This window comes from Montipora foliosa, chromosome 3 (genome assembly GCF_036669935.1).
Source record: "Montipora foliosa isolate CH-2021 chromosome 3, ASM3666993v2, whole genome shotgun sequence".
In the NCBI taxonomy this organism is placed as follows: domain Eukaryota; kingdom Metazoa; phylum Cnidaria; class Anthozoa; order Scleractinia; family Acroporidae; genus Montipora; species Montipora foliosa.
Window position 1 is genome coordinate 33216329 of NC_090871.1, and position 26776 is coordinate 33243104.

At 39.5% G+C, this 26776-nt stretch overlaps 1 protein-coding gene across 3 annotated transcripts in view; it reads right to left on the reverse strand.

The window, feature by feature from the left end:
• The window catches only part of LOC137997321 (basement membrane-specific heparan sulfate proteoglycan core protein-like), a 112221-nt gene that overhangs the window by 18135 nt on the left and 67310 nt on the right, over positions 1-26776 (reverse strand). For 2 of the 3 annotated variants that reach the window (XM_068843244.1, XM_068843246.1), the window contains exons 25-36: positions 23783-23844; positions 22607-22876; positions 19154-19429; positions 16670-16942; positions 15638-15910; positions 14151-14420; positions 11713-11979; positions 9303-9578; positions 8154-8429; positions 6831-7085; positions 6050-6310; positions 2692-2958 (exon numbers count right to left, since the gene is read on the reverse strand). In XM_068843244.1, the coding sequence (XP_068699345.1) occupies positions 2692-2958; positions 6050-6310; positions 6831-7085; positions 8154-8429; positions 9303-9578; positions 11713-11979; positions 14151-14420; positions 15638-15910; positions 16670-16942; positions 19154-19429; positions 22607-22876; positions 23783-23844 (3026 nt within the window). The remainder of the gene's footprint in view (positions 1-2691; positions 2959-6049; positions 6311-6830; positions 7086-8153; positions 8430-9302; positions 9579-11712; positions 11980-14150; positions 14421-15637; positions 15911-16669; positions 16943-19153; positions 19430-22606; positions 22877-23782; positions 23845-26776) is intronic. The other variant, XM_068843245.1, reaches the window with a different exon arrangement.

The following is a 26776-nucleotide window of genomic DNA, read 5'->3' on the forward strand; positions in this document are numbered from 1 at the left end:
CATTCGACAGTTGGGTTGGGGCTTGTAGTTGTGCCTTTTGTTGGTAGCTGAGCTACTCGCTGTACCACTGATCGTATTTGAAGTTGGGTGTAATCCGTCCCCAAATAAGAGCTTGGTGACTGAGACGTGCGACGCACATAACGTGGCATGTTCATGTTCGGTTTTATGGCTTCCCTTCGCCTCTGTGATATTTTAAAACTGATGAGACCCAACGGAGCAATGGCATCTGTATTCATTCTTATAAGTTCTTTGGTGTCAGGGGATTTGCTCTCCCCACGAGCTTTCAACAATACACCTGTTGTTTTTGCACAATTATATGCCACCTTGGTCACGGTGGACTGTAGGGTTGAGGTTGAGGGTTGAGGTTGAGGTTGAGGTGTTTGCCTCGTACGTGTAGCGATATGATGAAGTCGCTTCCAGATCTCAGGATTTACTCTTGGAGATATCAGTTTTTTGCAGTTGCCAAGCCTAAGATAATTTTCAGATGCACTTTTCAGCCGTTCTTCGTTCAGTTTGTTTAACCAGCAAAACTGGATAATTCTTGCAAGACTGTCAGCTATTGCTGAGTCAGTCTTTTCCCCACCATGCATTAGCTCTTGCATCTAGGAAAGGGTCATTTTCACCGAGCTTGTGCTTCTTACTACCGTCGCCTAGCAGTTCTTCAAGATGTGAAGTCATGCTTTCATGTTCTCGTTTGGCAGATTCTACCGTTTTGGGATCCTGCGTTTCCCCTGAGCAAATGACGCCTTTGCCGAGGAGCGATTCGCTCATGCCGGCCACCATCCAATCTTCTTCATTCAATCTTCCTGATTCAGGAGTTCCCTCTTTATCTTTCCTCAAAAGGGCGTCTTCTTTGTTTTCCATATAGGCTGCCATACGGTAGAAAATATACGAAAATATCTTCGTAATTCAAGACTTTGTCTTGAAGCTCTGATTGCGCGCGCTCTATCTCACGTGACTTACTAGTGACGTAGATCAATGACGAAATAGAATTCTCAGTGTGCCACTATCATTGGTCTTGCTTATTGCCCTGTTTTCTGAGGCATTATGGTAAATGAAGTTGTTAATAGTAGAATTAATTAGGCAAGGTGACTGAAAAGAAAACGTAATTTGTCACATTCTCTATTAAAAGCCACAGTTGTAGATAATAGAGCATAGGCACGATGTAACATTGTCTTTAACAACGAGATCTTAGTCATAAGATTGGTGTTACAGTACAACCGGTTTTTGTGAGAAAAAAATTGGGGAAAGATCTTACACCCAAAGAAATCAATCAGTTGTGAACCGGCAATGTGTTGTTTATTGAATTTGATTGCTTAGTCTACGAAATGCTAATCATTAAGAGTCTCAAGCCTAATTTGAATATCCAGACGGACTCCATACGCGCCAAACTTTTTGCTTAATTTTCGTTGTTTCTTTCTTTCACTATACTGGCTTCTTTTTTCGTATTTAAAGCTTGCAAATTACTTTGGCGTGATAATGACGTTTTGCTAACGTCGAAACGTCGTCGTTTCTTAAGAAAGTTTTTAACAAAGTTCTTAGTATTTTTTTAGTATGTTTAGATATGTTTTATCACAGTTTTTATAGTGAAATGTTTTCCAAAATTACTTCTTCTTTATTATGTGTTAAACCATCGAATAAGATGTATGTATCTCACGTCTCCCACCTGAACACTAGACTTAAGTAAATGCTGTGCGTTCTACAAGTCATAAGTCCATACTGAAAACAAGAGCCCGTCTGTCCATCGGCTACACATAACGCGTAACAACTGGGGCAGACCAGACGTAAATTTGGTCCAGATGCATTAGCAACAACATGCTTCCAAACTTTTCGTTGTTCTGTCACTAAATAGTAAACATTCGTGGCGAAGCTGCTCGCTTGGAATAATTATCACAAAGATATCGTGCCTTTACGTGGGCTTCCATGCAGACAATTTCTTTGGTTTTTTTTTTTTTTTTGTGGCTAAACAATCACTTTGAAGTCATCAAAAAGAGCTTCGAACAAGATTACAGTAATATGCCCTGGACAACGTGATGAATTTCACAATTTTAGATACACAAATATGGCGGATATGTTGCCGGTAAAATCCGTTCTCAGGTTGAATCCGTTTTTACTTAGGTTAAATTGGTGATCCTCGTTTTACTTAGGTTGAATACGCACTCAGATGAATTGATTAAACTTTTTTTGGAGCCTAAATTTAGCCTAGAGAAAAATTAGGGTCAGCGGGTTACGATTAGTTGTGGTTATTATACATGGATATCAATTGATTTATTATACAAAAGTAAATAATGAAAAGAACTGTGTTGGGTTGAGCATATTCGTCGTTGCAGTGTAGTGGTGAAGACAAAGTGCTATAGATCTGGAGGGTGCGAGTTCGAATATCGGTAAGTGCATTGTACAGTTCTTTGTTCCCTTATTATGTTGCAATGTTGAGACTGAATTAATAAATAAATGAATGAATACAGAAACCGATCAGACGATACCAAAGATTAAGAAGATGTGTTGAGATGCGTAAGACAGAGTTTGAGGAGGGAAGGGGGCTTAAGATCGGTTGAGTGCATAATTCAACCTAGGTAGAAAGCGGATCACGAATTTAGCCTAGGTTGAAACGGATTTTACCTGCAATAATTATGTCATTTACACTGTTGAATCTAAAAAAAAATGGTCTGGTGAATATTAAAAGAAAAGAACCTTGAACAATGATGACTATCTGAGAGTGCACAGAGCCCACTCTGTTTGTGACTTCACACTTGTACGCTCCACCATGGGAATGCTGAGCATTCCGAATCATCAGGATTCCGTCTTCGGTAGTTACCCCTTGGGGTATTGGACCAACATTGCGAGACCATTGGATCTTGGGTGGGGGGACTCCCTTCCCAATACACTCAAGAGTTAGATTTCCAGCCAAAGAAACAGCCTGAACTGACGTTCCACCTCTTATGGTGAGACTGGGTGGAGCTGAAAATACATATGACATTTACGACATTTATATATAAACAATTACTTAAATCGTTGCGTTGACCTTTTCTACCATTAAAAGATAACAAGATCCCGGTGACATGAGCGTATATGGCTCAGATATTGCAAGGAAGATAAAGACCATTAATCCTGTTGAGAGCACCCTTTTGGGGGACAGGACAAAACGTTAACTTCTTTCAAAGTATGGTGTCTTTAAACCCTTCCCCTGGAAGATGAATCACCATCATTAGCTTTCTTCGAGCAGGTTATGTTACTCCAAATGGCCTGTATAACTCGTAGTTGTTCGTTACTGTATGCAGCTCTTTTAATCTGAGTCCTGTGTCCCGGGAGATGAATTCTTGTCAGGTTCACTTCATGAAAAAGATCCTACCAGAGGGCTTTCATAGGAGGACGGACAATGCCCCCAGCGAACCTGGCAAGTTTTTGTGACAGTCGAAAGGATACGGCAGAGATATTACCATAGAAACGCTTACGCGAGGAGTGACATCTCTCCAAATGATGTTTTGAATACTGCAGAGGGCGTTGGTGTATGTTTCGGATGAAATATATGTTACAGGTCGAAATTAAATTCAGTTCCATTTAATAAATCAAACTAGGTGAATTTAATTAACCTAGGTTATTTATCAACTGCTTGAAAAGGGATTTTCTTTATGGGGTGTGGTTGAAAAAAAGGGGCATGGTTTTTAAGGGGGTTTGAAAACAAAACAAAAAACCAAAAAATCGCTTTTCCCTCCTCCCACTTTCCTATCTACTCTCTTCCGTTCTATTCTCACTCTCTTTCTGTCTGTCCCTATCCCTCTTAACCTTCCACCCCCTGATCCATTCATCACACCTACCACTACCTTATGTACCCTTGACCCATTCGATTCCAATGTGTACATGAGAGAAAGAAAACGCTTTGAACTGCACTTACCGAGTCTTGAACAGGGCACCTCTGCCATCCCTTAGTATTGTTTCCTTCGCCGTAACTAACCGCTAAACCACACAGGACTTGGACAAGCAGTCATCATTAATTTTAATAGCAAATACTTTTCTCCTGGTGCAAGAGGGCCCAGACTCTTCTCGGTCTTCTATGCAAAGGTTTACTCGTGAGCAATGCGTGGCCCTGTACGGTTCGTAAAATGGCTAACACAAGTTGTGTTGATTCAGAGATATTCTACCAAAAATTGGGTGAAGTTAAAGCTTCCAAAAAGACAAAAACAAGCAAAATAACCTTTTTTATTGAGGACAATTAACTTTTACAACGTTGCAGTGACGTGGTTAGAAGGACGTAATGAAGACAGCAAGGACAGAGCAAATCTGACAAGTCAAGACGTAGCAATTTAACATCAAAAGAAAAGGATGGAAACTGGAGGGTGGCAAAATATTATCCAAGAACGGAAAAGAAATTATTCAAAAATATCAACTACACCAAGTTGTTTGGCAAACCCATTCGAATATTGCGCACAAAGGAAAAGACAAGATCGATGGACAAGTATATCAAGTGAAACTAAGAATCAGTAGCATCCCAAGAGGTAATACAACTCTTTGTGTCACTCTGCTCGATACACGAAGAACAAAAGTCGATCACCAGCAGGCAAAAACAACCTGTGCTAGCCCCTATTCAAGCACGAGAATTCCAAACACATTTGCAAATGGACCTAATAGACCTTAGAAACTTACCATGTACATGTTCATGTCATTGCAAACACAATTGGATTCTCCACATGATTGATCATTTCACAAAATATTCAGAAGAAGAAGAAGAAGAAGAGGAAGAAGAAGACGAAGAAGAAGAAGAAGAAGAAGAAGAAGAAGAACCTAAACGTGCTTGTTATTACTGTGTTATTCACTTATCAAGTCAACAAGGGAGATAAGGACACCTCAACAGGAAAAAGCAAGAAACACACAAAGAAAATACAACAACAAAATGACAACAAGCAAACCCAATACTATTTCATTCCAAGTCAACAACTTTGTCAAAATGAAAATTAATTAAGTGGACAAAAGTCCATTACAACCAAACACACTTCTTGGTAAAGTAATTGAAAAAGAACATGGATTTATGAAAGTTGTAACCAAATTTGGAATTATTAACACTAGGATTGCATGTGCACCAAACAGACTACAAATTACTGAAGACATGAATGTGTTATTAGACACAACTAAAACAATACGTTTCACTGCCGCATGCAAAAAGCCACTTGACCAGTAACACATGTACAAGAGGTGAAAAACTAGGAAATGACTTCTCATTGTTCAACTACATGCAAGTAATAACTTTGTGGACTACCAGGAAAAAAACTTTGAATTTGATTGTTCAAGTACTTATAACCACAAAGGGGTTTTATACTGAATGATAATTCGTACAAGTAACTGTACATCATTCAATAATCTACCTTCTAAAAAGTCAATTGTCTTTTTCCTACCAAAAACCAGAAAAATAAAACAAAGCAAAGTCACATGAAGGTAATTCTTCAAGTAAACAAGGTTTTGTTTTTCTTCTGCTGTAAGATAAAAAAAGCAGAATTAGTTATCATGCACAGTATGCCTAACCCCGACCTTAATGCTAACCATTTAAAATCAGTGCTTAGAATTAATAACAACCAAAGGCGTTTTTACAGACTAACGAATGAAAAACGTACGCTAACTACATCTCGTTACTGATTTACTTACCAATATACACGTACTTGCTAACAATTGATGGACTTTTTGTTGATTTTTCCTACTTTCAATTTCAACCTAGTTTAAAATTAAATTTACCTAGGTTGAAATCATTTCAACCTGAATTTCAAATTTACCTGTAACATATACACCAACCTCTTGCACAGAGATCAAATGCACAGAGTAAATTATCACAACAGAAGTACGTACGAAAGAGAAGTCAGGCTCCAATAATAAGTTCCTGAGTGACTGTGCGGGTGGGTTAGAGGGTTATTGCAAGTTAGGGTCATTAATTCTTGGGTTTTTGTTACTGATACCTTCTGCACTTGGCCCTTCAAGATGCAAATGCTGAATTCCTCTCTGTATAAATACAAGTTCTCCATTAAAACATAGGGAAGTCTTAAGCCTATAGGTCAAAATCACCTACCCTCGACGATCAGATTTACAGATATTGCGGAACCACCAGCTACATTCGAAGCAGTGCAAATGTACTGTCCATCATCTTCGCTAACAAGGCCCGAAAGCTTCAGCGCACCTTGCACAACTGAGTGCCGGTTTGGAATGTCCCCGCCGTCCTTTTTCCACGATATTTCAGGCTCGGGTATGCCGCTTGCATTACACTGGAGACTGACATTGGAATTCGGCAAGGCCACTATGGACTCAGGCCAGACGTTTACTCTTGGTGCAGCTGAAAAAAGGGACAAAAAACACTTTAGACACAACGTTGTAGCTACCCTTTGAAGAATTGTAACACCTTTGGACATCCAGGTCTATGTGAATAACGACTGGCGAGAAACGTCGCACACTGTTTTTAATTTCTTAGTAAATTATGTTTGACCGGCCAGTCGGCGTGACCTACTAAACCTGAGGTGTAACTGCTGTAATCTCATAGGTACCTTGAAACTGGACCTGCTTAAGGTCTTAAGTCCAGGAGATATTGAGCAGCGAAGCTATGAAACTCTTTACCGGATCCGATAAGGAACATTAAAGTTTACAAAATATTCAGACAACAATTGAAATCCATAGATCCATAGATTTAAATAATGTTATATTTTATAATTTTATACTAATTACGTTATTACAGTGGCGTACCTGAAAATTAGTTGTACAACTAAGTGTACTGACCACTTTAAATAGTCTTAAGTGTTAAACATAACATTAAGTGTCCGAAACGACGTCAGCTGGATTTAGAGTATTCAATTGCTTACCAAACACTCTGACACGTGCGAAACCCTCACTGGAGCCTGCGGCATTGCTAGAATTACAGCGGTACATTCCAGCATGCTTTACCTCTGCCTTTTCAATGAGCAATGTCCCTGTTTTGTTATTACGTTGAATAGGGATACTACCATTTATCTTTGACCACGTGACAGGAAGTGATGGATTAACAACGCAATCAAGACAGAAGGAATTTCCTTCATTTACAGAAATTTGTGACGGAGTGACATCAACTTTAGGTGGCTCTAAGGAAAAGTAAACAGAAGGAGAATGTACCTACGTTACGCATGACAACACAAGGGAAGTATGTTCCCATGGGGATCCTTATGTTCGATGACTTGAATGTCTAATGACAACTATCCTTAGCCTGCTCGCAGGCGGTTGGATGGTCGAAAAAATCGGAATTCGTAATGAGGTCGCCATCTTGGATTCGCGCGGCTGGGTCTGGGCCGGGTTGACCCGGCATCCAACCGCATGTGAGCAGGCTAAACTATCCTATGATCAATGAATAGCCCTTTTTACGGTGAGTTTTTCTCATTTGCATTACAATTCAATCTAGCATGTATGTGAGGCAATTTCGGGCAATTTTGTAGTTTTAACCCGAAATTGCCTCGCACCCACGTTAGATTACATTGTAATGCAAATGAGAAAAACTAACCGTGAAAAGGGCTATTTACAAATTGTCTAAAACACTTGTTCGACGTTTAGTTTTTGTTATACTGGCATGGTTCTATTTCTGATTTGACGTCAAAAAACTGTTTAGAAAGGCAAAACTTCCCGAAAATGTACTGAAGGAAATGGCATGTTTTGACCCTGGTAAATTAGTGAAGAGATGTATGTTTCGATTATGACTCAGGGATGCTGGAACTCAGTCCTGGAGAAAGAGTACCTCAAGTCTTCTATTCGAAAGTTAATTTCATACCGGAAGGAGAGGCAATTACTGAAGTTAAGTCAGGAATTGACCCTTACATCTCACAGCTGAGATGAGACTGAAAGTTTAGGTAACTATCCGGTCTAACTTGTACGGTGAATAGATTTCTCTATGCAACTAAACTCTTCTGAGTACATGTGCGTTTCAAAATTAATTTGCGAAGGTTTGACCGCCGTAGATTAGCGTAGTGACTCAATTGGCATGGGGAAAGCGTATTCAATGCCAAATTTCTCTAACGACTGGCTCGTCTGTTTGCTCCAGCAAAAAAGAGTTGTGTGTGACACTTAAAGATTTTTGCTACTGGGTCCTAGACAAAGTTAAAAGAATAGAATAACAAGCTTAGTTATAAAATTGGTAAAGAACATTAATGGCGCATGCTCACCAATAACCACAAGCTGAACGCTAAAGCTGCCTTTTCCTTCACTGTTAACAGCTGTGCATATATAAGTTCCTGCATCATCTGAGCCCACAGAGGCTATGGTCAGCAGTCCATCTTGAATAAGTGCATCATCAGGGAGATTAGAGCCCAGTCTTTCCCATATAATATTTGGCTTTGGTATGCCAGAGGCGTTGCACCAAAATCGAACCTTTTCTCCCTCGATTATGGCCCGAAAAGAAGGTTCTACAACGATTTCAGGAGGCTCGTTTGGCACAAAAACTAAAAAGAAACCGTCAGAATGATCATGTATTATTGAATCCCTTACCACACATTATTCTCAGTGCAGTGTGAGATTAGTAATCGATCAAAAAACAGTCATCTTAACATCGATCTTACTGCTGTTTCCCCCTTCTTATTGCAGAGAGCAATCCGATTTACTTTTAGACTTAGTCTGACAAGCAATAGCCCGTAGATAAAGGTAAGTTCATGTGATTGATGTTCTTCTCAAAATTCGAATTTATCTTTTAATACAGCAAGGAAGATTTTCTTGTAACAGGTTCAGCGCCAAACGAGGTAAAAACATGGACACCTGTAAACTGAATCCGAGTTCCGTATCATCGCCATGCAACCAGCTCGCTATGAATAGCTTAATTTTTCGCAAAATTCATTTTCCGAATCCGCACGATCTATACCCAGGAAATCTTCGAAAATCTTCACTTAAGTTTCTCTTTTAATAAATTCACTTTTGTAACTACGCTCCCACCAATAAAATTGCCTCGCGACCCAATATGAAAACCTTTCACAACCTGCAATCCTTAGATTCGCTCTGACGAACGGCTGGTAATACCAAAAGGTTGGTAACGTGTTGTGGACATTACATGCCTTGAAGCAATTACTTTTTTTGGTATAAGTCCATTAGCTTTAACCCTGAGATGAGTGTATTCAAAACTTATCAAAACTCAAAGAACTCTGTTTTGAAGGAGTTCAATTATTCAGAAAAGGAGTTTAAACGATTTTTATACCCACTTTATACGCGAGTTTTAAGCCCTTTTTACTTCAAACAAACTAACAAGGACTAAATGTTGGTATTAATTAAAGCGCGATTAAGTTGTCAAGTGGTCTTAGTGTTTTTAAACTTGCAAAATAACTTACCAATCAACTCTACGCTTTCTTGAATGACTCCTACACGGTTTTGCGCTTGACAGGTATAATTACCCTGATCATTCAACCTGGTGTCTTTAATAACCAGTTTTAACACTCCATGGCCACTTTCGATTACATTAAGATTACTTGCAGATCGTTGTTGCTTTGGAGTAATCCAATTAACAGCTGGTGAAGGGTCCCCTGTAGCTGCGCATTCCAGTGTAACAGAGCTACCTGATGTTACGACAACAGGGCTGGATGGACTTACAATAACCTTGGGTTCGCCTTTTAACACAAAAATCAAGAGAAAAAGGTAAGAGTAAACAATTATTGTCTACGAAGGAGTAATTAAGAGACTCTTTAAATCAGTTCACATTCAGGTTTTGGCCTGATAGTCGAGCGGTGTAATAGCTTTTTAAGCACTTCAGCAACAGTTGGACTCAGTATCAATAACGCGCAAATGAGGAAGTGTCCACGATTCGAAGGTTGAAACATATCAGTTAATAGAAACGACTCTGCCAAATCTTCGAAGTTCTCGAGTAATCGGGAGAAGGTGAAGATTGAAAGCAACCCTGATCAGTGATTTACTGTACAATTAGCAGCATTGTTCCGAAATATAGTCTTCAGCACGTATCAGTTTTTAAGGAATTAACGGTGTAACAGGAGGAATAATTATAACAACAACAACAATTCAATTAAGTCTTCTCCATTGGCTATACAAGTGTCCCACTTAAAGCGGAGGATTAAAGGCCCACGTTCACCCTAAATGCATTGCGTGCAGTGGAACAATTTTCATGAATGAAAATCCAGCCAAAGCTGAAATTCATCCAATCAGATTGCTACGATAAGCGATGCGAAACGGCCGAAAAGCCTGTCTGTTGAAGAAAGGCCTTTCAAATAGGTTCACATCGGTTCATTTTTCGGTACTCAAAAACTGATTCCTTCCCTCTGGGTCAGTTTTGCTTGTAGTTTCTTATGCCATTTTCTGTACTGACTAATCCCATTTTAAATAATCCTTCTCAGGATGACACACCCGGACGATTGTACTTCACTTAATAAAGATCTATATTTACATATGGAGAGACGTAATGTACAACGGCGAATGAGTGCGCCACTAAACACAAGAAAATGAATGCTAATAGTCAATTATTATTCGTTTATCGCTGTTATTGCCAACCTATACATGGCGAATTCTGAATAACGAGCAACAGCTACTTCACCCTACAAGTCAAGGATCTGGAAACGATATGTAGACGACACTTTAGTGGTCTTGGATCGCGGAAGCGTCAATAGCTTCCAACAGCATCTTAAGAACCAACAGCCTTCGATCCGTTTAACCCAGCTGGAGACAGAAATCAGTAGTTTCAAGAGAACCATAGGGACGTCTCACCACCGGCATATACAGGAAGCCCACTCTCAAGAAACCGACCACCATGGCTCAAACGTTTGATCGAGTTCAAGTCTACTGCAGTCTTTCCTTATGTCATAGGTCTGTCCGAGCAACTTCGTCGCTGCCTACAACAACAAGGAATACACGCCGTTTTCAAGTCAGAGACTTCACTGCGCTCATAGTTAGTGCGGCCGAAAGATGCTGTTGACCGGGCTGTGAATGAGACAATGTTTACACCGGCGAGACTGGAAGACCTGTGCAAGAATGAATCAAGGAGCATTACAGAGACTCCCGGTTCGCTTGGACACAGACCTCCGCCGAAGGTTTATCGGTCGTGATCCTCATTCGTACACACGCAGGATTAAAGAGGCGATCTCATAAGACTTCACCCCAAAAACATCAACACGAACAGTACAATAAAAATTCCGGAAGCATGGATGCCCACGACCAAGAAACATAACAACAGGAGAGCCGAGGGAACGTTTTCAATCCACTGAGAGAACACATCTTTTAGATGCACCTATTACAGTGGAGCGTAATTCTTCATAGGGACACGTATTCTGTCGACCTTGTCGTCTGAAAAAGACATGCCGTCGAAACGTCACGATCGACATCTGAAGTGACTACATCGTGAGACAAACGATTAATACTTCAATATTAGCGAACAAACCACGACTAATAACAACCTATTTTCGAAAATAAATGTCTATTCGTACGGGTGCTCATACTTTTGTATTCTGTTCCCTGCAAGTCTACTAAAAAAAATATTCAAATCTCATATTGAACACTGCTCAATATACATCGGTTCCAAAATAATGTGAGGACATTAAGCAATCTAACAAGTTCGCGGAAACGTTCATTTCTTAACTTAACTTAATAAGATCCAGCTGTTATTGTTACAGTTAGGTAGTCATGCTAAGCATGCTCAATTTCAAACAGAGCTCCCAGCGGCAAAACAAAATAGAACTCGTTTGAAATTGCATAGGCATCGACCAACTTAAAATTACTTTGCGAACAGTACAATCTTACCTTGTACAATAAGAAAAGCGTCAGCTTCTGTTGATCCGATTGCATTTGTTGCTTTACAAATGTATCTCCCTTGACTGTCACCCGAGACTTCAGAAATCCTTAACACGCCATCGTTGCTGTTTTCGACAGGTTTATTTTCCTCTCGTTCCCAGGCCACTGCCGGCGGTGGATAGCCCGCCTTTACCACGCATCTGAAAACAGCAGTATCTCCTCCGGTTACTGTTAGCATCCTTTCTGGCATGATGTCTATTTTAGGCATGACTCTCTCTGAATAATCAAAGGGAACGTATAGGATCCATGTAAAAATTGTGATTTTCCAAAGCAAGGTTTACGATTTTTGCCGCCAAAATGTTTGAGAACGGATGAGGAACGACAGGTTCCCTTCTACTTTACGTTAAATTGAGGACCAGTAGGCATTAGGGTCCAAAAAATATATATTTTAAACACGTTTTTAGAGATCATGCCTTCCCCCTTCTAAGTTTTTTTTTCTTTTTTTCCTCAAACCCATCAAATAAGAACGCCTCACAGAATGGATTATGCCAATAAATTGGTTCACTTCATGAGTAGAGAAAGCGTTTGGATGCAACTAAACAGATTATCTAACCCAGTGGATTTCGATCAAAGAAGAAGTAAAAGGTTTTTGGCACTCAAGAGTACTTGACACGCTAGTTTTCGTGATTCTTTGACGTCTTGTATAACTTTAACTCGCTGGATAAGATAATTTGGAGGTTTTTCGTGGCGGAGCCTCATCAATAAATGTTATATCACCACTCAAAAATACAGCATGTTGGCATCCAGCTTAAAATGAGTGAGGGACAAATCAAGGGGTGGTGATAACTCGAAAATACAAGGGGCACGATCATCATCATTGTGGAATAGCCGATCGTAGTCTAGTTTCCAATGAAGCAAAAGCGTTGAAAGCAACAAAACTATTTCTTCACTGGCATTAATAAGAGAAAGCATAGGGGCGAGAAAGAGATTTCACCTCTTCTTACACAAGTATATTTATATCCTAGTCTTGTGTTTACAACTGTCAAGCATACACTGCACTTGTTTCTGTGCAATGTCGATCCGCACTAGATTTCCTTTCAAGCAAAGTCTGCTACCGTACATCTCACTTTCTCCTCCTTACCTGTTCAGCAGACTTCAGTCTCAATGTGAAGCAAAACGTTCAGCAGAGATAACAATGAAAAGATGAATTATTGCTACATCCTAATAGTGCTATTTTCGCAATATTTTGCTTCAAATTAAGACCAACTGAATAATATTTTTATTTCAAAAACTGACTAAAATAAATTTGCTTCCGAGTGAGTTTCGCTCTAAGGGAAAGGCAGTTATCTAGGTTTATTTCATGAGAGAGAAAATCAAGATAGCAAAGAATCACAAAAATAGCGTGATCTAGCCTCCTTAGAGCTTACCTAATTAAATCAACGGTAGTCGTGAAGGAACTCTTGAAGATGGCAATTATTCTACGTTATGAAGGTGATTTCAATTCAAACAGCCATTCACAGGTAGCAAATGTGAAGTGAGTACAGCGAGTTCTTTGCTGCCTTCGTTTCATGTCACAGACATCGCAAGATTCGTGATGAGAAGGGCGAAAACCTCCCACTTATACATCTACATTGTAGTTATGTTATAACTTATATATATCTGCCTATGGACAATTCCCCAAAAATTAGCCGAGAAATTGCCAATCAAAGTTCTCACCATATAGGCAACAAGCACTAGCCGTATAATAAATCAGAACAATCTATATCGAATGTTGTTACTCCAAGAGTTCTTCTACTAACAAAAGCTAATCAAGAAAGAGGCATTAGGGTTTAAAAGAAATGAACGAGAGATGAAAAATCGCATATGCGCATTCATGACACACTGAACTTCAAATTAAAATGTACACAAAATATTTATTTCAATTCTAAAACCCGATTATTCATGACGACTCTGGAAACATTGTGATAAAACATGACCGTACAACTGACAGCTTTATTGCTCTTTGTGTAAGTGACAAATGACTATATTTTCATTTGAAGAAAAATGGGATTAGTGCACAATGCTATATCATGGTGTTTTGATCTAATGAAAACTAGGCCATGGTATATCATGGTCATTGATTTCCATACAGTGTAAGCAGGCTAGGTCATGCTATCTTACGTGATTCTTTCCAATATGAACTACACTCCTACTTTATAACTAATCGAGATTATATTATGAGTTCTCTGCGCTGACGAACATCCCAGGAAAACATGGCTCCGTAGAACGCCTCATTAACCAATAGAAATTTCTTTCAGGATAATAGATGCAAGTTTTTGCAATGCCTTATAGATTTGATATTGAAATATAAATGACCTCTCCACGTGGTTTAGCAGTGGGTGATTCTCCAAACCGTCTGACGTAATGGGTCCATTCCATTCCCAGTGGATTTCAGCTTTATTACTCACTTCTCACAGTCACCATCCCTGTGGCCTGTTTAACCCCTTTCTTGTTCTGTGCAACACACACGTACATTCCCTCGTCATCTCTAGTTACTTCCTGTATCCGTAATAACGTTCCCTCGACGACATGATTGCCTGTAAGGATGCTTCCAACTTTATTCCATTGTATTGTAGGGTAAGGATCTCCTGTCACCTGACATAAGAGCACAGTGGATTCACCTTCATCAACAGTTTGGTTGGCTGGTGTGACAATTGCTGTGGGAGCCACTGATGTATCTGAAATCAAAGGAGAACGGTGCAGAAGTCGTGGATACATTGCTTAAAAAATGGGAGTTCTGTGCGATCAGTTGCTTTCTGATTTTGTTAGGAAGTAATGACTGAATTATATCGATTTGAATTCAACTAAGTGAGTTACAAATTAGCATATCTTGAAAAAATCGATATTGGTCGTTGACTTATCGATTACTTTACATCCCGAGTCAGTGGCAAATTTGCCAACTTCTTTGCTTATTCTTATGTTCGATTGAGAATATGATAGCAGGGAATGGGTTGAAGTTTTATGGTACTTCCTCGTCGAATCACTTCGTTACCGGAAACACGCATTATTGCATTGATGATGACAATGATATGATTTAATTTGATTACATTTCCAAGTAATAGGCCTTTTGCAACCAGTGATCACATGGTACAAAAACCGCTACACTGGAGATCAAATTGCACACTGGGACATCGAAAAAAAAAGAATATCTAAATTAAGTTGCTTTGTTTAGATGTCTAGGTGCGCAATTTGCTCTCCAGTGTGGCGGCTTTTGCACCACGTGATCGCCAGCTGCAGATGGCTCATTAAGAATAAAAATCAGCGACAGCAGGTTACAATGATGTTTCGATGACTCACTCATCATTTTCAAATTCGTGAAACTTGAGTCGGATCTAATCATATAGTAGAATTCTTGTGAAAAACGTGTTACATACCATAAAAAGAAATGCAATGTCTATTGAATGTACAGAGTGTCAGGTAAGTAGTTTTGCCTCGATTAAGTCAGATTAAGCATCGCAGATTATGTTGGTTATACAGACCTACACTTCTTTCAACGCATTGGTGAATTCAAGTATTCTGCTATTGGAAAACACTTGCGTGACGCACACAGTAAGAGGGAAAAAGATCTTCAAGATCAATTCACCGTTCTTAAGAAATGCCGTGGGACGCTGGAATGCCTAATTTATGAAATGCTTTTTTTATCATCAAAGGCAAGTTGAATTGAATTTCTTTTTAATGATATGCAACACGTTTTCCGCAAGAATTTTACTATATAACGAGACCAGACTCTGGTTTCACGAATTTCAAAATGATGAGTGACTCATCGAAACGCCATTCTAACCTACCATCGCTGACTTTTGTTCTTAATTGTTTATCTAAAACCGCCGTTATTACAATTTCCAAGTACATATCTAAAAAGGAAATTGATTAGGTCTTTGAAGAATTTTCTCCTTACCTCTTTCGACGTTCAGAGTAACCAGGGACGCTTTAGCTCCGAATGAATTAGCCGCAGTGCAAACGTAATCACCTTCGTCTTCAGACTTTGTTGGGAATATGCGTAACACGCCATTTACAGACGAAGAGCTCTGAGGAAACTGCCCATTCTCGCGAGACCAGCGTGTTGTTGGAGTTGGCTCCCCACGAGCGGTACATTCAAACAAGGCCTCCTCACCTTCTGTGACCGTAAGTGAACTGGGAGATACTGAAATAACAGGAACACTGCCGGCAGCTAGAAAAGGAAGAAAGAAATCAGGATGAACGTGATACTTAAGAATTCACTGCACTGACCACTTTATGAGAAAGTCTGCAAGTAAAGTTTCCCAAGATATGTTTCTGTAAAAATCTATAGCGCGATAAACTGAATAAGTATACAACCTATTTCTTGTTTGCATTGCAGTTCCCCTGAATTTTTTTGTTACCTTTTTGCAGTATAATGGTGACGTTATAGAATTAACCATTTCCCGTCAGGTAATCAAAATACCCACATTCGCGGGTGCTCTAAAATTCTAAACGCCCAATTCTGTTTCACAAAGTCTTCGATGTTGACAAGTTGTTAATTAACACTGCTTATGGGTTGTTGGAAAGAAAGGTCTAAAACAGCCCCAATGAAAGACCGCCGTATATTTAGAGGAAGGTTTGACATTAATAAGTAACTAAAAACTTTATGTAATGAGGGTAGCACCTTATAGTGTTACAAAATTAATAAACTTGTAGCTCTCAATGTAAATTAAAACCACACCACAACACCGGGAGCTCCATGCCCTAGTCCTTTTCGAATGGTGTGTGGGATCTTTAACGTCCCACAGAGTTTATGAACAACGGTTGTGAGAAAGGGCCTGCGGTTTATAGTCCTTACCCGAAAAGACTTAAAATTCTAACCATTTGTGGGTGTAATTACAAAGGCACCACTTTCTCCTCAGTTATAAAGACCCGACGTGTTGGTCTGGCCAGAGTCGAGCACGCTAGCACTGAACCAACCAATGCTCACCTGACACGTTCAAGATGGCGCTAGTGCTGGAAATGCCACCCAAGTTAGACGCCGTGCAAAAGTATTCTCCTTCATGAATCTTTTTTACTGCGGTAAATGTCAAGAGTCCATTGCCGTTTGATGAAGATGCTTCCGGCGGAACCCGACCACCAGGACCGCCATGCCACTGAAGAACTGGGGCAGGAAAGCCAGATGCTGAGCAGCGGAATTGAGCTAAGTCTCCCTCGCGCACGCTAAGACGAACAGGAGATATGTATACCTGGGGACTTGTCACTATAAATAAAGGAAGAAAACAAACATATAGTTTCACGCTAATCCGGAATTAAGAAACCTCCAGCAATACGGCGATCAAAGGATTCGGAAGTGTTATGTTTTCACACACACTAAATAAAAAATGTAAAGGACCCTGTCACAATCATTCATTCATTCGTTTGTTCATTCATTTACTCATTGAGGGACAAAGTCCATGCAGATCAACAGTAAGACACGGAGTCCTTTAATTAAAGGGTCAACCCCCAATGGTCAATGTGCATAACAGGGGGACAGAGTACGCAAAAGTATAACGAACAGCATGCAGTCATAACATCAAACAAATATGTCAACTGAGTACGAGATAAATACCGAACGAAGGAAGAACAGACAGATTGGACGACGGCATAAAGGGAAAATTATAAAGTTCCCAAATAAAAGGATGTTGCCCAGATCATAATGTTATGCATCCTACCAAAATGAGGGCTTTCAGGCCGGACCTAAAAGCAGATGTAGACATAGACGAAAGCGGGTTTTTAGGAGGAGACCTATAGCGGAAAAATGCGGTACGATCCACGGAAAGTAGACGTCGGAGTAGGATGTAAGCGAACGTGTGAGCTTTACGTGCCACGTAGAATATAAAAAAAAAGAAGACTGGACAAACTGCAAAGCATCAAGAGGCATCTAACCCTGGAGGGAGTAGGAGGGAGGCAGAAGCTTAAGCGCACAAAAAGAGTTGGTAGGCGACGAAGGCCACGCAAAATAACGCGAGAGACCCTTTTCTGCACGCGCTAGATGCAACGAATTAGGAAGATAGAGCCACAGTAGCTGGGTACCCTAAACTGGTTAGCATGTCTCAGATATGAGCTCCATAGGGCTACAAAAAGAGTACGCTTAACTACTAGCGAGAGGGGTGTATTAAAAATACTTCGAAGAAAGCCAATCTTTTTAATACCTTTAGCCACGACATTGTTTAAGTACCGACTTCAGTTCCTCTTTATAAACTATTCCGGAAATCACAAGAAGAAGAGGCGGTTTTGAAAACGACACTATTGACAGAGTAGACTGTTGAAGCTGTTACGTTTTCAAATACGAAGCAGGCAGCAAGAGGAGTGCGTCATCCAGTGACCAGTTGCTAACACGCAAAAAAATCGAGCGGCAGCTTTGCAACGTCGCCTTGCGAGTTGCGTATTGTCTTGTATCGTGCAAGGCAATGCGAGACAAAGAGAGACAGGCAGGGGGGGTCCAATGAAAAGTAGAGGTAAGGATCGCAAAAAGTTTTGCGCAAAAAAGAAAAGTAAAGACGTCTAAATTGCTGTAATACCTCATTAATACGACCGGTTTTGCACATTCCAAGGACTAAGTATAGTGGATTTGGAAAATTTCAGTATTTATACAGGATATTACATGGCCGCTCGGGGATACGAATTTTATCTTCGAGTGCTGAAAGTATCTCTCACGAGTGAGCGAAGCGAACGATTGACAGATACTTTCAGCAAGCGGCCATGTAATGTTCTGTTTATTATATAGATATTGATGAAATGTCCATATTTAAAACACCTTGTTTACTCATTTTCGAAATGATGAAAAAGTGGTCACCAACCGCTAAAACACGCACGTTGTGTAACATGAAACAATAATTTATATGAAAGTTATGAAAAACAAATCATGATAATGTAAAATTTTGCAATAAAAATATTTATGTAGTAGAGAACAATTATATTAAAGCACAAAATCATCTTACAATGAAGAGGAAGCTCACGTTTTATTGGCTAATCGTGTTCGTTACCGCGACGACATCTATATTCTCACATGTAAAAGATAAAAATGATATGTTCACTGCGCGCGATGAAGATATGATTTTTAGTGAAAGCAGAAATTCTGTTATTTCATCAGTATTTATATAATAAAATGTGTTTATTCACATTTCAGATTAATTGTCAATACCAAATGATAAAATACAGGCACAAAAAAAAAACAGAGAACACAATTTTGAAAGATTTGAAGATTTGAAGTTCCATGGCGTCCTTTCCTCGAAATCACTACCCAGACATTTGAGATAATACTTTAAAAGTCTTGAAGTGATGACAGTCATATCGTAAAATAGAAAGATCATTCAAGGCTAAACTTAAAGATTATACTCGTTTAGAATATGTTCGTGTTCATGCTCTTAGAGCGGTAAGTTTGCTAGCTCGGGAGTGCTTCTATTCTTGACATTTAAGCTGCGTTTCTCACCTCCAACTCTAAGCTGCACACTGGCCATATCATCACTGAAGGAATTTTTACCAGTGCAAGTGTAGGATCCTCCGTGGATACTCTGCGTATTCTTAATTTTCAGAACACCATTCAAGTTCACAGCTCCACGAGGAAGTGGGCCATGCATGCCACGAGTCCATTTGAGTTCGAAGTCGGTCGCACTCTTTGCTTTGCATGTAAACTCGGCGCTCTGGTTTAGTGGAACGTGGAGAACCTTTGGATAGACAGTTACGACAATCGGATCCTCAAGGCGGTCTACGTAAAGAGTAAAAGGTGAAAAGTGAATAAGAAACACAGAGTGGAGCCTTACTGCCTCTTTTCTATTCGAATATTACCACTACACCTGTTTTTGTAAGATTAACGAGTGAAAGTGAGTGCAAATATTCCTCCATATTCGTATAGACACCTGTACTTTAAATTTTGCGAGTATTGTGAGCATTTTGTCTAAGCAGCCATGAAAATCCTGTTCATAACACAGTGGAAGAAAACATGAAATTGGTCACTCCTGAAACCGTGGAAGTAACCCTGAATGGTTTTTCAATGGAAGTAGTTAAAATGCTTACTATTACTATTAAACATGACTTACTCATTTTTAATTCCTACAATTTTTACTTTATATCATTATACTAATTATACTAAGCCATACGTTAACTTTTGTAAAGCGCCAAAAAATAGCCGAAAAAATCGCCAAGAGTGAGTGATGGTAGATGCATTTTGGGCAATTTCGGGGGCGCTTCATACAAGTCCCGGATATGTCATAGCATTCTGGGCGATGAGTAAGTGGATCTCCTTTCATACTAATACAGACGTTCTGCCGCTCTCTCTCACACCACTCACAATTTGGTCACATATGCGGGCATTTGAAGGGAAAATGACAAAAAAATTACCTTTGAGACCCACGAAGTTGTACGCTAATAGCAAAGGGCTGATAAATCAAACTTATATCACCGTCAGCCTCTTATTCAAAACCGCTACCAAAGTATTTAACGCATGAACTGGAACGTATACAGAAGAGGGCGTTAACAATTATGTGTCCCGGTCTCAATTACAACTATTGCAAAATGGAGCTATCTTTCCCGCTCGAGATTTCTTTGTCCCGCAAGATCAAAGATCATTTTTTGTGTTTTATCCCATAAAATAAATCCTTTATTATATGCATCAAAGTGCTTGTTTTGATGGTGTTGAAGTTTAGTATTTTGTAGCGATTATAAATAAGAACTGCTCTTTAAGGTGATTCCTCAGAAAAAAAAGTTGACGAACGATTTCCTTGAAAGCAATGGTTACGTTTATACAAACGTTGGCCGTGTAGCATTTATATTTTTAAACAGAATTAACTGAAGAGAGTGTAGTGTAACGTGAAGTGCTAGATTTCCATCCCATATGAACCATGTGAGCGTTAGCCGTACTGATGAAACTGGGCCCACACAAGGACAGAGAAAAACTCTGACCAGGGTGGGAATGCTTATACTTGTACATGTCAATTGCCGTGACTTTAACGTCTTCCGTTCCCACAGCCTGCTCTCGTCTGACCTTGTAGCTCAGTCGGTAGAGCGGCGGAGATCTAACCCGAAGGTCGTGGGTTCAATTCCCACCCTGGTCAGAGTTTTTATCTGTCCTTGTGTGGGCCCAGTTCCATCAGTAGGGCTAACGCTCACATGGTTCATATGGGATGGAAATCTAGCACTTCACGTTACCCTACACTCTCTTCAGATTTCCTTGAAACTTTCCCTAAATGTTCCCTACTAATTCCTGTTTTGAGAGCTACAATAAAAAAAAGATATGTCACTGTGCTTTCATTGCTTAAGAGATATAATGGGCCAATCTTACCCCACTGATGCCTGTACTGATACTGATCACGCGCGTTATTTCATCGACTCAGGGTACATTTTGCGGTAGTTAAATGAGACGGTTTTTAAGGTAACACATCAAAAAACACCTGATAGGTAGAAAGTCTAGAGCATATGGAACACTGTCTTATATAGTTCACGGAAAAATCCCTCAACCTAAAACGACGTCGACTCAAAACGTTTCAAAGAGCAAAACACCATCGTACCTGTCTATCTCGATTATCGTGGATCGAAACAACAAAATTCGCCATGTTCTCTGAATGGGCGCGTATTCGCAAAGAATTATGGGACATTCACAACTTCTCTCACGTGCTTTCAGAACTGTTTCAGCGTGCATGATCGACTTATGCCAGAGTTGCAATGTTGCAAATTTGATCCAATTTATAAATATTGACACACCATATGCGCAGTACATGATGCGCAGTGCAATACTGAGGAATTACCTTAACTGAGACGTGTGTCATTCAATAAGAAAACTATCGTTCTGTTATAGTAAATATGCAAGTATGTGGGTTAATTTACATTTCTTTACCGTTGTTTCTTGCTTTCATTTAAAATACAAACACCAAGGAAAACATGAAAGCTAACCGTTGTAAATAAGTGGTATACAAAAATTTGGTTTTATCAACGGAGTTGATACCGTAAATTGGCCACCGTACAGAGATTCTAAAAGCTGACGTTTCGAGCGTTAGCCCTTCGTCCGATTCGCTGGTGACGAGTATAATAAGTCCCCCTGCATGGAGGGAGGGGAGTCCCAGATTGCTCAGTGAGTTTTGTTTTTAGCAATGTGGGACTCCCCTCCCTCCAGAACTTATTAAACTCGTCACCAGGCGTCTAGAGTTCAGTGCCATTTTGAATTGGACACTTCGCGGGTACAACGCTTTCTGGACGCCATTTTAGCAGGTTAACTTACAAGTTTTACGGAGTCTGTTGGCTTCGCGTCGCTACCTGGAGATGCTTCAGTGGATTCATGGTTTAGAGAAATTCATTTTCCACGAGCCTGGCGTGTTTATTTAGCGACTGGATTCGATTTTCGCGAAAAAAATCGTGCTTGTTTTGGGTCGATCGGAGTCCATAAGCTGGCTTCCGTCTCCTACCTTGTCACTTCGTGTACGTATTAAAGACAACAACAGCTCACCACATGGTAAGTTTTATCGATTTTTATTTCCATTTTCTAGCAAATTTTCAGACCTAAACTTCGCCTCATATGTTCTCTATATTTACCTACACACAGTGAGCCTGGGTTACCTGTGCATAAAAAAAAGCACCTTTCTGAGGATTCGAGCAGATTCCCGCATGCAGATCTTTGAAACTCTGTCACAGTTGCTCTCCCTGCATGATATTATTATTATTATTATTAACAATGATAATTAATTAATTAATTAATTAATAATATTTTTTCGGAAAGTTGTTTTATTGGTGTAAAACGTGAAAATCCCATATTCCCCATATTGTTCACTTGGTGAAGGTCTTCTGAAATGTTGAGAACTTTTGAGCTACCACAATTCATCAACTCAGGGAAGTGAACCAATTACCAATTTGTTTTCAATTCCTTATCCATACAGTAAGACAGAACATATTTTACCTTTAACAACCAGCTCCGCTGAGGAAACTTCGGAGCCATAGATATTACTTGCAGTACATAAATATGTTCCTTCGTCTCCCTTCTTCACTCCCCTTATTTGAAGTCTCCTTCCTTTTATCAAAACGCGGCGAGACATTGGTTCTCCACTTTTTCTCGACCAAGCGAATGTTGGTTTTTGTTGACCTCCCGTAAAGCAGTAGAACAGAGCGTTTTTTCCTTCTTCTTTAATGCGTTTCATTGGCCTGACTCTTACAGTTGGCAGGAAACCCACTGTGAAAAGCAAAAAAGCCCATTTACTAAATAATAATAATAATAATCATCATCATCATTATTATTATCATTTTAAGGTACAAGAAAACGAAATTTGGAGCGTCAACGTTTCAATTTAACTTCCTAGGGTTACTTTTTTCGCCGATTTATTAGAATCCTTCAAAAACTCATTTATAATTCATGAGCCTAAGCGCCTATCAAAACACCGATAAAACGTCACGTGCATGAGCTTTAAACCCCCAATAAGAATTCTTTATATAAAGAACAGTAATGAGACCTGTCTTGTTTTTCTTGTATGGTAATATCTTCCTTTCACATTTGCACTATTGTCTGGACCACACAAGTTGAATATAAAGCAAACCAAAAAAAGACTTTGAGAGACACGCCTTTTGAGGAATATTTTTGAAGCCTTTCAATAAACTCGTTTAGTATAAATACACAGGTGATTATACACAATCGCGCGCTCTCATTGGCTCGCTATCTCGGATTATCAGCCGATAATCACCTCGACGGACAAAATGGCTGCCAGTAGTCGTTTTGCCACTGTAAGTGAAGATGATTTTCGCGTTGAAATGTTTTTTTTTTCTCTTTTTTGAAAATAATCACCTGTCTATTTATACTAAAATAATTATTCGCCTCAGGCTCAGTGATTATCGGTGAATATTCCCCGATAATCACTTCGCCTTCGGCGAATAATTGTTAAATGTGTGTTTCTGTTAAAATCTCCATTGCCCGAAGAGTTCAGTGACACATCAAAAAGGGTCAAAGAATTAATTTAAAGAGAACACACCAGATGTCGCTACAAAGCAAATTTGGAGATTTCTTTGATAAAATAGTAGCAAATGTCTGGTAAACGAAGGATATATCTATCATTAAAGCAAATGAATGCATGCCATGTTTTATTACCTGGTATTTTGACACATTTTTCGCCCGGGTTACTGGGATTTCCAATGTATCCCTTAGCACACCTGAAAAGATGTAAGGTACTTGTGAATAACATTATAAACCTCATTAATAATTCACGAAGTAGTAAGCCATAATGAATTATTGCTCTCAAATAAGTATTCTGTATCAATTTGATACAGAATAGAGTGGTTTTCAATTGAGTATCGAAAGCAATTAGATAATTACTTTGGTTTATGATTACTTCACTCAGTGATTGGTTCAAAGTTCTCGCGCCATTTTCTCAACCAATCAGAAGTGAAACCAAAACCAATCGTGGCTCACGCGTGCACATTTTCCCAAGCTTTGTGTCGGCTACGTGTAATTACTTCGAGTTTTGATTGGTTTGCCGGATTGTCTCAGTCGTTTTTGATTGGCCAAAGTAATTACTTTGGTTTTGGTTTTACGACACTCAATTGAAACTCGCTCTACTAATTAGGTTAATACACTTCATACAGAATACTAATAGACTAATTACCATTATGTATCAGCTGATACAAAATACCACTGAAAACCTCCGTATGAAAGCAAAACAAGGACACAAAAACGACAGACACACTATTGTTTTATTACCTGAACGTTTTCCAATTTCTCCCACTACAGGCGCCCCAAGCTCAGTGTGAGCAGGTCCCCACTTCATTATGCATACACTCCTTTGTTTCAAGAAACCAATAGCGATAGCAATAGACGTCCTTTGGGACTGTGGCGCTTTGTTCTTTCTTCTTAGAGGTTTTTTTTCTAAGTCTATATGGACTTTGGAAAAACCGGTCGAACTTCTAACTGAAATACGGAAAATCCAACATTTTTTCCTGCCATTTTACCCAATTTTCAATTTTAGAATAAGCGCAAGAAGTGGAGTTTCAAGCAATCGTTGTAATAGGGTTCAGATTCTCAAACATAACAAACAAACCAAATAAAAGTACTGTCATAAAAATTTAATGGCTAGTTGCTCTTTTTATCGTGAAATTGTTCTTTCTGTCTGCTTACGAATTCGCCGAGACACTGCAAAGTGTATGTTTTCTTCCTTTCCTGTATTCAGGATCACGAACGGTGCATTTAGTGGGATTTTGCGATTTATCGCTCTTTGTAGAGATCGGCAATATGTTCAATGATGCTTCCAAGTAAATAACTTTTGTAGAGATCAATGGATGTTCCCGTCACTCCCCATCATGTCTTCTCAATGCCCTGCTTCGGGCTCGTTTGTCTGGGTTGACGAAGTAAAAGCCGAAGTTTAGGCGATGGTGAACCAATTACCAATTTGTTTTCAATTTCTTATCCACACAGTAAGACTGTGAGATGATGTTAGCCCCTGTCTTGTAGGCAATTGTAAACTTTCCGGCCACAGGTAGCTAAGGCTAAAATTTTTTCAAGGAAAGTTTGCTGTCAGAAAATTATGTGTTGTGGCGGATTGAAGGATATCCATTGCAGTTTTTTCCTGAGCATCCCGAAACAGATCCATCTCCCGATGCACTTTGTCTTTGCCAACTGACTGCGTTTTCACACAGGTTTTGGACACGGAAGACCAAAGTAAATTGTTTCCTTTGCACCACTCTATGCACAGCTCGGGATAAGGTATAAAGCAGGGACAATTTCCAAATGTTCAAATCTCCCTTTGCTGTGACGCTTTTACTTCGGTAGCCATCTTGGTTATTACGAAGACACAAGTTTGCTTCAATGAACTCGTGCATTAAAGTTTCCCATGGTATACTCTTCCACGCAGTGAACTTATAAGTGTGCCGCACGCACGGGGCATGAAGGAAAAGCAGGTCACAGTTCACAGCAATAATGGAAAACCGAAAACTATCACAGGGACTAACCTTAAGCCTAAACAGTGCCTTTAGTCGTAATTAGGGTTACGGTTAGCATTATTAAAGGGATAGGTTGTTTCAAGAGTAGTAAAACAGGGATCTCTTAACGGTAACCTACAAGAGTAAGTTCGATTGTAGGTGCTCGGCGCGGCACGTGTATATAATTACGTATCATTGTTATGTAAATAGGCAGCCAGAATTCAAAATAAATATCATTTTCAAGGTGTGAATTAGCAACTTGACACGTTAGCTCAGTGGTGAAGAACAGGGATAAGTAATCCAGATGTTTACAGTGGGTCGAAGTTCAAGGCAAGCTGCGGGTGACATATTGTGGGATAAAATGGCAGTAAAAGCCGAGTGGGATCTGCAAATAAGAACAAGACGAACGTATAGAAAGACGAAAGCTGGGACGAAAACGAGTAACGGTGTGGGCGTTGAAGGGAAAGAAGAGAAAGAGGAAGGAAGAGAAAAAATGAGATCCGTTTTTATTCATCCCGTAAGTACAAATTACCCATGTATATATTCGGTTCTCTTGGGTACACGTATTGTTCTACAAAACAATAGCGTGAATGAATTATTAATTCATTCTGCATGCATAATGAAATAGGGACCTGTACGGAAATCATTCCGACAAAAATATAAGGATTTGTATGGGAATCCCGATGAAAAGCTTAAGAAGATAATTATATGAAAAAAAGCCTAAACTTATCGCCATTGTGGATAGAGGAAGGGCTAACGCTCGAAACGTCAGCTTTTAGAATCTCTGTACGGTGGCCAATTCACATTATCAACTCCGTTGATAAACCAAATTTTTGTAAGCCATTGTGGATAGCTTCCTTCCTGTGGGGTTATTTTCCAGGTCCGATGCGATTTGAGCCATTTTTCAATTATTTGCATAATTAATGTTAATTCCTTGAACGCTTGATAAATACAGTTACGATCAAAATCCTATTAACTAATAAAAGCGACATGAATGCGCAAAAGTTTGTTTACTACGGCTTTCATTCTCGTATCTTTCAACGCTTTCCGGCTTCGCGAATGTGTTTGAACTTTGTCAACACGAAGGAGGCGTGACTGTGATTGGACGACTGAGACAATGCAGTCATGTCGGGAGACCCAAGGGAATAAAGAAATTTGCAGTTGACAAACT